This window comes from Desmodus rotundus, chromosome 7, assembly GCF_022682495.2.
Source record: "Desmodus rotundus isolate HL8 chromosome 7, HLdesRot8A.1, whole genome shotgun sequence".
NCBI lineage: Eukaryota > Metazoa > Chordata > Mammalia > Chiroptera > Phyllostomidae > Desmodus > Desmodus rotundus.
In genome coordinates, this window is record NC_071393.1 from 9,002,964 (window position 1) to 9,016,173 (window position 13,210).

A 13,210-nucleotide genomic window follows, 5' to 3' on the forward strand; every position below is an offset into this window, starting at 1 on the left:
TGAGGTGAGGCTGGGGGAAGGGGTGAGGTGAGGCTGGGGGCCGGGGAGTGTCACCCGAGCCTGTTCAGACACTTCCTCTCTTTACAGGCAAAACTGAAGAAGGACACGGCAAGTACACCACTTGCCAAGGTTCATTCCTTTCCACGGAGCAAGAGCGTGAGAACCAGCACGGTGTCAGCAACCACATCAGACTGGGCAGAAGCACATTCATTCAACATCGAGTGACGATCACCCGTGAAGCCCAGGACTGCTGGTCCCCATTGACGGAGGTGTCAGAGGCTGGTTTGAGAAGAGTAAGGGCAATGTCCTGACCCTGGTGGCTGAAGGGTTCTGGGGACTAATCTCCAAAGGGGACTGCGTGAGACCAAGATGGCCCATCAAGGCACAAGAGAAACCTCCTTCAGGGGTGTTAGAGATTGAACTGTGTCCCCTCCCCCCAAAAGAGATATTGAAGTTCCAATCCCCATGGCTTAACAATGTGACTTTATATGGAAATAGGGCTTTGCAGAAGTAATTAATTAAGATGGCATTGAACTTGAATAGGGTGGGCCCCTGATCCCATGTGACTGGCATCCTTAGAGGGAAAGAGAAAGAGAGAGACTCCAGGGATGAGTGTGCCCAGAGAAAGGGCCATGTGAGCATACGGCCTTAGGGAAAACCAATCCTGCCAACACCTTGACCGTGGACTTCCAGACTCCAGAACTGTGAGAAACAAACTTTGGTTGTTGAAGCCGCCCAGTCTGTGGAAATCTTGAGCAGGCTAATACGGACCTCCATTCCAGCTCACCCCTCTGTCCTCCAATGCCCAAATGCCCCCCCCCCCCCATATCCTGCAGGCCAAGCGGTCTCAGGGTCTGCTCACGCTCTCATGGTCAGGGCGTGACGGCAGGGTACGTGCACATGGCGGGGGGGGGGCAGGTGGGAAAGCGGCAGGGCCAGGTTTGCTGAATACAAGAGTCTAGTCCCCAGAGATCATGCCAAGGCTTCTATTGACCAAGAATCCAAGTGGAGAGAAAGTGGGGAAAGGGGTTCCATGGCAAGATGAGATGCTTCCCTTTGACCAGTAAAAGGAAAACCAGGACAAAACAGCATCAGGTGGAGACTTCGAGTCTCCACCTTCTCTCTGGGGATGGTGACATGTGGGGACATCCCAACATAAGGCCAAGGGGCTGATCCCCCTGCCAAGGAGTCCTTGTCTTGTGAAACACCTGTGGCCTGGAAGAGTCGGGTGGAATTCAGTGTGCAAATCCACATGCCCTTCAAAGAAGGCAAGGTCAAGGCTTCCTGGTGAGTCTTCACTCTGTGGACTGGTCCACCTGGGAAGCCTGTGTACATCCAGGTGTGCTGAAAGCAGGGCGCAGACAGAAACAACTGGTGGAGGGGCGCTGGGCACCAGCACACAGCTGTGATGGGACAAGTACACACACACACACACACACACACACGATCTTCGTTGTGTAGATTCTACAGCAGGAGTCTCAGGCAATCATGATGTAAAAATTTAACCCCTCCTTTTTTCCTTGCAAAAGACACTGTGACCTCCTCCCAACACTTCGCCAGTGAATAGAGGTTGAGGTCAGTGGGGGAAAGTGGTGGATTGGTTCTTCCTGGATGGAAAGGTCAGGACAGGATGTTAAAGCTGGCCTCTAAACAATCCAGGGCGGGGTAGCCTGGAGGAGGTGGGCAGGGAGGGTCGGAACTCCCGGTGCAGGCTGGCTGCTGCAGAGACTGAGGAAGTTTGGGACAAAGTAAGGATGTGGGCGAAGAGGGAAAAGTCAAGAGCAGGTGACGTGGGGCCCAGGGACAGAGGCACGGAACCCCGTCCAGCAAAGTGGAGAAGTTTCAAGGGTGCAGAAAAGGCTAGGCTTTCTCTCTCTTTGATCCCTCAGGCCCTGTCCTCAATCTCCAGCTGGTGCTGGTGAGCAGATGGGAAAGGCAGCCTTTGGAGAGACCCTGCTGGGCCCTGCCCCAGGCTCTGGGTGGCTGGTTAGTTAGTTCTGTAAACAAGAGAGGCAGCAGGAGCAGCCTGCAGCTCTGGCGAGCATTTCGGCTTCACCCTGCCTGCTTCTCCCTTTCTTGTTTTTTCTCCCAGCACAAAGGTCCATGACAAAGACTGGAGTCTACGGACCCACCACGAAGTCCTGGCTGGATTTCAGGCCCTCCGGAGGCCACAGGGCAGAGCCACGGCTCAGACCTGGGGTTGGTCCTCTGGGTGACTATTTGACCACAGAGGCAGCCGCTGCTAAGAACTGCCTCCAGCAACGCTAGAGCGGCTGGGGCTTGTGCAAATGTGTGTACAACTCCTCTAAGACACACACACGTTGAGCCAAGAGCCACAGAGTTTACAGAAGTCCTTGGAAGAGGAACATGTACTTAGGAAGAGCCCCCATGGGGGTCTTTAGTCTCTGGTCCCACACAGGTGGGAGTGCTGGGAAGGCATTCTGGAAGGTTCTCTGGGAGGCACAGGGTTTTTCCTGGCCCAGGGTCTTGGGAAGCATGACTAGTTTCATCATTTTCCCAGTTTGGAAGCAGAGTTGGCCCCCAGAGCATGGACCAATGTGGGGGACCCTCAAGGTGGGAAAGACCCCCCTCACCTGGTTAGATGTTGAGTCTGAGCTCAGGTAGGGTTTCTGAAGTCTTAGTTCCCCTCTCTGGGAGGGAGACGTCTGGATAAGGTAGCTACCAGAAGCACGTCAAGCCTGGGTCGGCCCAGGAAGTATAGAGGGGCCATGGGCCAACCCTGCAATGCTGCCTGCTGCCCTATGGGGGGACAGGCTTCCCTTTAACTCCAGATCAGATGAATGTGGCCCCAAGCTTTGGGGATGTAAGACCTACCTTATAAGGTTTGGGACATAAGGAGCCTAAGGCAGAGGCTCCCCCCACCACTCTGCACTCACGACCTGCTCCCGGCACCCCTCCCGTGGAATACTCCATCTCAAGGTGGTAGGGAAAGGACACCCACCGGCCCAGGTGGGCACAAAGGTGACAGACAGAATGCAGGGACATGGAGCAAACACAACAGACCTCTAAGGGGGAAGCTACTCCGGGCCTCGGCATCAGGCTGGAGCTGAACACACAGAACCTCTATAAAAGGCCTCCTTCCTCGCTTTCCCAACGGGTCTCTTTAAGGGTGAAGGGGAGGGGATATCCTTTGCAAACAGGGTGCTGTGTGTACACCCCAACACACATGTATACCAGGAACCCAAATCTATCATTGTGGTCGACGACCTTAGCTGGTGTAACTGCCGGAGCAGAGGGAGGGGAAAAGAATGTCCTAGAACTCCCTGCCCAGGGCCCCGGTTCTTGGGGCCCAGACTCTAGGGGGTGTCATGGATAAAAGTGAGCTGTAAGGAGCCCCCAGAAGTCATCCTGGCTAGGGAGCCACTGTGCTTTCCAAATGGCAGGGACAGGGTGGGGCCAAAAGGGACGACGCTCTCACAGAACAGGAGTAGAAGGTCTGGGAACTGGACCCCGGAGAGACTCAGAACCCAAAAGACACCCAGAACTGTTTTGCTGCACTTCAAGCATATGCAAAGGTGCCACGAGCCATGACAGGCCTGGGCTGGGGCCCCTGAGGACGGATGTCCGCAAAGGAACAGGTTAGCCCCTCTGCCCAGATCTGGGCCCACAGCCTCCACTGAGTTGGGGCTCAGCTCTGTGTCCCCTGCCACGTTCCCTGAGAGCGCAGCTGGGACCCACCACGCAGAGGCCAGGACAGCTGAGAAGACTCTCTGGAGCAGAGGAGCCTGGCTTTTGCTTGTCAAGGGGAACGGAGAGCAGAGAGCATGGCGCACACAGACGCACATGTACACGCATGTCCACACACACACTGGTCCCGCGAGCCTGCTCCCATGGGCCTCCTGCCCTGGTCTCCGCAGCCCCGGGACCCCGAATTCCACTTGCATCCCTCCTCTCCACCCTGCCTCGCACCTTGCTCGTCAGTTCCATATCTCCCTGGCTGGTCCCGTTAAGTCCCTGGCTCAGGGGTCCCCAACCCTTCCCCAGCAAAAGGACACAGATCTAGGGTACAGGGAAGCCACCGAGCTGAGTTGTGCAGTGGTCCTAGGCTGGCCGGTGTTGGTCCCCTCTGATGGTGAGCCTTTGGCCTCCTGAGCTAGCAGAGGACAGAGCAGGGAAGGAGAGGTGGCTTGGGAGCTGAGGCAGCTGAGCGTCGTCTCTTTGTCCAGAGGTCACAGCCTGGAGTGGGGAGAGAAGGGAGAGAGTGGCAAGATGTCACAAGGATACGACAACTCCGTCTTTTGTGAACTTGCACCCTCCCGGAGGGCCAGTCAGTTTGAGATGAGCAATTCCCATCCTCTACAGGAAAAGGTGGGAGGTACTCCTCTTTATTGAGGTCCTACTGTGTGCCAGGCTCTGTGCCACGCATGTAATACTTGATCTCATTTAAATCTGAGAATAGCCTGCAGATAAGTACTTTATATCCTTTTAATAGATGAGAAAGCTGAGGCTCAGACAGGTTAAGTGTTTTGTCCAAGGGTGCACACCGAGGAAGCAGCGTGGTCGGGACTTGAACCTAGAACTCTTCGGGAGCATGTAGCCTCTGGACTAAGGGTAGGGACCAGCGTGTGGAAGGGCTGAGGCCCTGTGGTGCTGGAATACCAGCCCGCATGCCATATGGAGCTTCTGAGAATGCGTGGTGAGGGCTGGGGCTACAGGAAGAGGGGGTGGGACCAAGATCCACACTGCAGACCCTGCTGTGAGCAGAGGCTTTGCCAACTGCTGTTGAGACAGGATCTTGGTGAACAGGAGCAGAAGTTTGTGCCCAGTCTCCCAGGAGGGCTCTGGAAAGAGACCCAGAAGGGACACAGGTCATCTTTGCCTAGAAGCTGGCAGAGTGGAGGGATCAGGACCATGGATTTAGGGTCTAGCTCAACCTGGGTTCGAATGCTGGCTCTGTTCCTCACTAGCTGTGTGACCTTTGGGAAGGCACTTAACCTCTCTGTGCCTTGGTTTTCTCTAAGTAAAGCAGTGACAGTGATAGCACCTACCTCCTGGGGGGGGACTCTTAGGAGTCAATGAGGTAATGCAGACAATGCTCAACATAGCACCTGTCACGCACGTGTTCACTCAGTGACACAGATGACAGATAACGTGCTGGTGGTTGTGATGATGATGTGGACCCGTGTCACGGACATTCAACGCAACCCAAAACTCGAAGCAGGAGCTCTGACAAATACGCACACACCAGTGTTCACTGCAGCATCATTCACAGTAGCCAAAGAGTGCAAACAAACCAAGCGGCCGTCCACACATGAGCGGACAAACGAGATGCGGCATGTCCACGCCATGGGACGTTACTCAGCTGTAAAAGGGAGTGGCGTTCACGCACGCTGCAGTGTGGATTAACCTCGAAAACCTTATGCTGCAGAAAAGAAATTAGATGCAAAGGGACAACTATGGTATGCTCCCACTTACATGAAGTATCTCGAATAGGACAATTCAGAGAGAGAATGTAGTAGAGGAGGGGTTCCTAGGGACTAGAGGGAGAAGGGATTGGGAGATACTGTTGAATGGTTACATAGTTTCAGCTTGGGGTGACATATAGGGCGTGGTGGGTTCAGGGTTCCACCTTGCCACGGGATGCTCCACTCACTGGGCATCAACCTTCATCAGGAAGAATTAGGCAATGGAGTAGCAGGGTAGCCACGTGGCACAGGCCAGGGCCCAAATCCGAGAGCAGGCTCCCTGGAATGGAAACTTGGTAGAGGAGGCTGCTGGCTGGAGGAGGGAGGTGGAAAGGAAAGGGGAAGGCTGGCAGAGGAGTTGGGGAGGGGGGCAAAAGCTGACAACAGCCAGATGACATGGGCAGGGAGGAGGGGAGAGGCCAAAGGACACCTACTCTGCAGACTTCCAGAAGTGCCCGGGGTGAGACAGGCGGCGGTTTCGCTTTGGCAGTTTCTCCAGCATGTCCATGAGCTTGGTGAAGGAAGGTCTCTCTTCTTGTTCAAAGGCCCAGCAGAAGAGAAGAATGTCCTAAAAGAAACCAGTATGTGGTGATTTCACATAAATGGTGACATCTGGATTATTCCTTGGAACCTCAATGGATCTGTCCATTTGTCCCAGTTTTATATCCATCCATCCATCCACCTACCCACTCATCACCCCCCTATCCATCTAAATTCAGGCATTTATCACCCATCCATCCACCTCAATTGATGCATTTATCATCCATCTAGCCATCCATCCACCCTTCCTTCCTTCCTTCTACTCATCCACTTTCTGAGCCATATAGCATACTAGCCCTATTCTAGAAGACCTGAGACACACTGAGATCAACAAAATGCTTCTCAAGGAACTTCTGGGCATTTTTCAGAACAGGGAGGGAGAAAAGGGAATCCTGAGGTCTTCAGCCACAGCCCAATACTGTAAGTGCCCTTCGAAGTCGCAGAGGGGAAAATTACTTTTAGTGCTCTCTCCTGAGAAAGGAAACTTAGAGGCAGTCGGTCCTTAAAAGCATACCAGATAATTACTCCCTCCCTGACTCACCCATCTTCTGATCAAAGGAGGGGATTGTTTGTGCTATGTTTTAGAGGAACCAAATCTCCCTTCTATGTTTAGAAGCCCAATCTATCCTTGGGCTTCTCTGTTTCTGTATATCTTGTTCTGAGTTGGATAATGCCTCAAATTTTTATGTCGATGCAAATAAAGTCAGAATTATTAATACCCGTGATATTTTAGTGAATGTCTTTTTAATCTGGCAGAAAAAAAAAAGAGGTATTCTCTGGTTGTTCTGATTCAGCAGTCCATTGCTGGCAAAAACCTGGCCAAGTGCTACTGCGCCCCTGATGGCAGGAACCTGAATTGCAGGCATAGTTCAGAGGGCTTGCTTCTAAGCTCCAAATCATTACAGGACACAGCTGTGGGCGTGCTTTTTTACCGCCACCCTTTGGAAAAGCATTAGTAAGCTTAACACACAGGAAAAGAAGGCAGACCAGGATGGTGTCTGCTGCTCCCCTTGTCCCCCAGACCTGGCATCTTCCCGGACTTACCGAGATTTCTTTCCCCATGCCGATCTGGCTGAGGTTGGGTTTCATGCCTGTGCCCATTTGCCAGATTATTGCCTCTGCTGGTTGGGTCTTGAAAGGCCACTCCCTGGCGTGGAGTTCATACCAGATCGTTCTGTCGGCAGATGGTGTTAAAAAGGTGTTGGCATGATATGTCACTCATATCTACTCACCAACACACGCCCGCCCCACCAGCCTGCTGGCCGGCCACCCTGTTCCCATTTCCTCCTCACAGGGCTGGTGTTTTCCTGTCTGGGATGTGCAGTGTGTAAGGCTTTCTCGATGTCTTGGAAGTCGTGCCTATCCCAGGTACCTCCTCTGGTGCCTCCATTAACAGGAAGCAAAAACCTAGGACCTGAACAGCTTCACAGACTGTGGCTATGACCTCTGACTCTATACCTGCGAGTCTAGAAAACCCCTGTAAGGGAGTGATTGGGGTGACAAAGTCATGTACAAGGGTGGTCTCTCCAACATGATGTGCGATAATGAAGAACACAGGAATGGTGCAGTCACTCAGTAAAAGGGACCGGCTCCCTGTATGACAGTGAACCCATAAAATGACAGGGAGTACTATATTATTACCAAAGCATTTCAAAGAAACTTTGCTGACATGACAAAAATGTTCAATATATAATATAAGTGCAAATAGCAGGACACAAAACTGTATGTAAGATATGATGAGATTACTCTTTTTAAAAAACACTATATATGTATAGACAAGAGAATAGAGAGAAACACAGAGAAATGTTAACAATGGCTAACTCCGTGATAGGATAGGACAGGCACGTGTTTTCCAAGAATGGACCACTCTGTAGAACAGTGGAAAGAAAAAAAAAAACCTCTGAGAGTCCGATGGCCTTGGGGTCAAGTCCTGATTCTATTCGACACTGGCTGTATGATGCTGGGTAGGCCACGTCACTCCTCTGGGTCTCGATTTCCTTTCCTGCCAAATCAGACTAATGATAAAACTGCAGTGGGAGAATGTTTATCTGGGATGTGGAGTGATGCGACAAATTGGTGCCCGAGTTATTCTAGAAGGATTGATTGTATTATCACTTGCTTTGTAGATGTGACGGAGCAATGGCTGAAGAAAGGCCTGCTCCAGGGAGTAGCATGTGGGGATGGACAGGGTGTGGGCTGGGCAGGGCTTAAATGATGCAGTGAGGACCACGGGGTGCCCACAGGATGCTGGAGTGTTGCGAGCTGTTACATGAGGACAAGTCTCGGCTGGCCAAGGAGAAGACTCCTCAATCGGGAATTATCTGAAACAGTCCTAGGAGCTGATCTTTCCTCTGATCGAAGCCAGTTTATGTGAATTTGCTTTAAAGAGCACGAAGCACCCTGTTATCCTCTTTAATGGGAAGGCTGTGTTAAACCAGCTATTTCCAGGGCTCCACTATTTGGTCAGCATCTTCTTTCCCCTGCCAGCCTCATCCTTCTGGGTGAGGAGGTGCTGGGGTGTGAGTCCGTTCTGTTCTGAGTCATGCCTGAGTGTGATGTTCCCAGGCAACAAGAGGCACCTAATTGGCAGGAAACCAGGAGCACCGGGTCCTTCAGAATTCAACAGTGTCAGGAATAAAAGCCTCATTAAAACTTCCTTCTGAACCCAACTTTCAAGAGAAACTCACTTTCAAGAAAAATAAAAATTGCTAAAGATGAAAACTCCAGTGGAAAACCAATTACTTACTTGGGTACATTTTGTTAATTACATTCTTCTTTCTTCTGCTAAAATTTATATGAAAATATACCAACTTAATTATTGCAATTTGGTTTCAGATAACAGTGTCTAACTAGATAAAGACTGGGGCATAAACTAATCAGGGCAAACAACAGTCTCCAATGGGGTCCAAGTGGCAGACGGTGAGAGTCGCGATGTGCCAGGAACAGCCCCCCTCCCCAGGTTTTACAGAGAGGACACAGTGGGGTACTTTTCCACAGAAGATGGTCTAACATCTCTCAGTGGTGCTAAGTCTGGTGCCCACACCTGCAGGCCTGGAACTCCCCCAAACTGCTTCTCCAGTGCTGTCTCCACCAGGCCTTGCTACCGCCCCATGGACCAGGTAAGGCGAGGATGAGCGAGGCCGTTGGAGAGATGTGGGTACAGAAGCCTTCCTCAGTGCACCCTCTCAGAGCACTCTGCCCTGCATCTTGGGGCTGTGCATCCTGGACCCTCACTGTCCCATACTCCCAAAACAGCCCTCTCTCTCTCATGGTTGTGGTTCCCCTTTCTACTGACAACCCTAAACCCCTCTTTCCAAACTGCATGTGTAGGTTTAGCTGCCTTCTGGCTGGATCCATCGGCCACCTCCAAGGCAGCTCGAAGTCACTGGGTCCAAATGTGCTCTCTTTGCCTTCCCAGCATGCCCCAACCCCACCCCATGTCCAGGGGGCTCCACCTTGGCAAAGTGGTAACCCCCCTCCACCAAGGTGCTTCTGGTAGCTACCTGGGCACCACCCACCTTCAGTCCCTCATCAAACCCTATCACCCCCATTTCAGAATGCTTCTCCATTCCCAGTTTCTTCTGCCCCCTCCCCCATCCCAGCACTGATTCAGTGGGCGGCGACAGCCTGTCCGCCTGGGTTGGTCACCCAGCTTCAGGCTTGCCCTTCTCTTTCCCGTTCTGTACACACTGGACTGACTGTCCTGAAACACAGAATACTGTCAGGTCACTCCCCTTGCTTAATAACCATCCGTGGCTCCCTAGTGCTGTGAAGGTGAAGTGAAAACTCCTATCTCAGCCTCTAAGTACCTGCAGGATGGGCTCTATTTCCTCACCACCCCAGCCTCATTTTTTCCCTGATTCTCCAGCGCTCAGCTCCCTTCATCCACCTAATCCCCACAGGCTCCTCCATCGTGGACAATTTGTTTCCTTCCCCCCTGTGCCTTTTCACGTGTTCCTTCCACCTGGAATACCACACCCTACCCTCACCTGGGATTCCTTTAACTCAGGCTCAGGAGTTGCCTCCTCCAGGAAGCCCTCTCTGGTCTCCCTGGCTGGATTTAGTTCTTCCTTTATCCCCACAGTCCTGTGTTTATCTTCAGCATAGCATTGGTCGTACTTCGTTAAAATTGATTGTTCCCTTATTTGTCTTTGACTAGACACGACAGAGTACAGACCTGTGGTGGTTTCAACATATGTCCGCAAATTATTTGATACTCTTTCCTGCAAAAGCAGACCTTAATTCCTCTTCCCTTGACTGTAGGCTGGACTTAGTGATTTGCTTCTAATAGAATGTGGCGGAAGTGATGATAGGTAATTTCTGAGACCGTGTCACAACGGCAATGTGGCTTTTAGCTGATGTGATGTCAGGTCACTCAAGCAGCCTCTGGAAAGGCCTCCTGAGGACAGCCGTGTGCGTGGGCCACTTTGGAAGCAGATCCTCAGCCCATCGAGCCTTCCCTCAACTGCAGCCCTGGCCAACGTCCTACCTGCGCCCTCATGGGAAACAGTGTTAGACCCACTCCGCTAAGCCACTCCCACATTCCTGGTCACAGAAATTTGAGATACTAAACAAATATTGTTTTAAGCCACTACATTCAGGGGTGTCCAACCTTTTGGTGTCTCTGGTCCACGCTGGAAGCAGCAGCATTGTCTTGGGTCACACATTAAACATATTGTGACAGGTAATCACACACACAAAAATCTCATAATGTTTTAAGTAAATTTATGATTTTGTGTTGGGCTGCATTCACAGCCATCCTGGGCTGCATGCAGCCTATGGGCTGTAGGTTGGCCACCCCTGTTTAGATAATTTGTTAACAGGAGATACATAGTAAATAGCTATTGCATGAATGAATGAACGAATGAATGAATGAATGGATGGATCAGGTAACCTGCCATGGTAACATAACCAGTTAGAAACCAGGCATGAATATTTGCTAGGGTCACCCTTCCTACCACACCCCAATCAGATCCCCCAATCTCACTCAGAAATCCAGCCGCCTTCGCCCCCACAGGCAGGTGCCCTGTCCCTCCCAAAAGCACAGAAGAAACCCTTGGGAATTGCCCCTCTGCCAGGGCTGGGGCTCTTGAAGGCCAGGGTGGGCCACCTACCCAAGTGCGAAGACATCCGAGTGCTTGGAGAAGGGGAGCTTGTCCTCCTCCGTGTCGGGGGACAGCTGGCGGATGATCTCCGGCGCCAGGTGGCACAGCCAGCCATTCTGGATGCGTAGCTTGTCCTCCCTCCTGGAGAAGCAAAGCACAGAGTGAGCCCCATGTCACAGCCCAGGGAGGAGCAGTCCCTGACCACTGACCCCATGTCCCTGGACCATCTCTCCTGGCTTTCTTGCATCTCCCTGTTGGGCTTGGCCTGACCTTGTACCTGAGGCTGGTCTAAGGAGAGACATGTGACACGCAAACCATCATCAGGTCCCTTCGCCTTGGAGGCACCCTCTACTCCATCTTTATTCCGTACATACAGCCGATTCTTGTTATTCATGGCGGTCACGTTCTACCAAGTCTCTGCAAACACTGTATTAACGAATGTAAACTTGTTGCCCCGAAGGGCAATACGCACACCCACACGTGGACACACGCACCAGGAGCACAGGTGTGAGTGAACAAGACCAGCAGGGTCCCTGCCCTCCGGGGGCCTGGGCTTTGGTCGGGGAATGTGATGACAAATGAATTAGACAGGGAAAGTAGAGATAGCGATAAGCCTTATACCAAAACACCTTAAAGAGGAATGGAATGTGTCAAAGATAAGAGGGAGCTTACTTTAGGGAACAGGTGAGCTCAGATTGACATGGTGTAAAGGATCTGGGCCTGTGAACAAGAATATTCCAGGCAGAAGGGAAAGTTAGACAAAGGTCCAAGACGGGCTCTGTTTGGCATCTTTTTGAAGCCTCAAAAACCTCGGTGTAACTGGCACATGTGATGCTACCCTGTGTCTCCATTATAATGTATAGCTCCACCCCCAGCTGATGGGCCGTAGGTGGTCCCCCTCCCATCATTATAGACATGGCCGTGAACATCTTTGGGTAGACACTGTGGAGATACCCCTTCACCCGCATCCATAACTGTTCCTGAAGAGAAATCTTTAGAAGAGACAGGAAGCTGGCTCCCTTCTTCACACCGTAAATCTTTAGCAAGTGCAGAACTTGCCCTTTGGGACTGAAATCTGACCTCCTGCAAGGAGGTTCCGCCAGTTAATGCAGGGAGAAACCTCCTGCAAGACTCCCAGGGAAGGGCCAGCTAATGCAGGGAGAGTGGGCAGGCGTGGGAGAGTGGGGTGGAATATCTCGAACCATCAAGAGCGAGACTGTGAAGGACCAGAGCCTCTAGCACATGGGGGGCTACAGGGGACTTGAGCCTGGCTGACTGGTTCTTCCAGGACGGGCTTCTGAGCTCTGTAAGGTGTGAGCATCGCTCCCTCTACTGCATTCACTGGTATCCCAGGCTCGTGATTCTGGCCCTATCTGAACACCTTCGAGAGCAGCGCTACCGATAGTACTTCCCACAGAGATGGCAGTGCTCTCTGCCTTTGCTTCCAGCAGGGCCGCCTCCAGCCAGCGTGGCTATTGAGCAACTGAAATCCGGCTGATGCAACTGAAGAAGTGAACTGTTTATTTATTTGAGCTAAAGTTAAAAGAGCTATAAGCTAGTGGCTACCACACTGGACAGGGCTGCTCTAGACCACTATTTACTACAAATGGATTTTTTCCTGCTCCTGTATATTTTAATAGGTTACTATTTAACAGGTCCATAAGTGGAAACTAGCACTTTTTAAGTGCACATTAAAATTAATATGGAAAATGTTTGTTTCCATCCTACAGTCATCTTGCAGACCACGCTTGGCAGGGGGAGAGGGGGGAGTCCTGAGGAGAGAGGCTCCAGGAGTTTGGTGATCCGGCTTTGGGCTGGATGATTATTGGGGCGCGGGGAGTGCCTATTCTGTGTATGTAGGATGTTGAGCAGCATCCCTGGCCTCTACCCACTAGATGCCAGTAGCATCTCCTCTCCCCTGTCGTGACAGCCAAAAATGTCTCCGGACATCACAAATGTCCCTCGGGGCTGGGGGAGCCCGGGTTGAGAATCACTGTTTTAATTTACACATAAAATAAGGAAACGGTGCTACATAGCGGACCGGATAGAACACGTGGTCTGCTAAAACAAAAAAAGACTCAAATCCATGAGTAACCACTTGAGTTGGCAGGCCAGTGAGTTCTTGCTCCTGGAATCAGG

At 51.7% G+C, this 13,210-nt stretch overlaps 1 protein-coding gene across 3 annotated transcripts in view; it reads right to left on the bottom strand.

The window, feature by feature from the left end:
- Positions 1–2,482: 2,482 nt before the first annotated feature.
- Positions 2,483–13,210, bottom strand: part of KSR2 (kinase suppressor of ras 2) — a 274,031-nt gene continuing 263,303 nt past the window's right edge. For 2 of the 3 annotated variants that reach the window (XM_045200496.3, XM_045200494.3), the window contains exons 17-20: positions 11,081–11,212; positions 7,011–7,140; positions 5,861–5,994; positions 2,483–4,197 (exon numbers count right to left, since the gene is read on the bottom strand). In XM_045200496.3, the coding sequence (XP_045056431.1) occupies positions 4,191–4,197; positions 5,861–5,994; positions 7,011–7,140; positions 11,081–11,212 (403 nt within the window). In that variant the 3' untranslated portion in view covers positions 2,483–4,190. Of the gene's footprint in view, positions 4,198–5,856; positions 5,995–7,010; positions 7,141–11,080; positions 11,213–13,210 lie in introns of those variants that run through there. The other variant, XM_045200495.3, reaches the window with a different exon arrangement.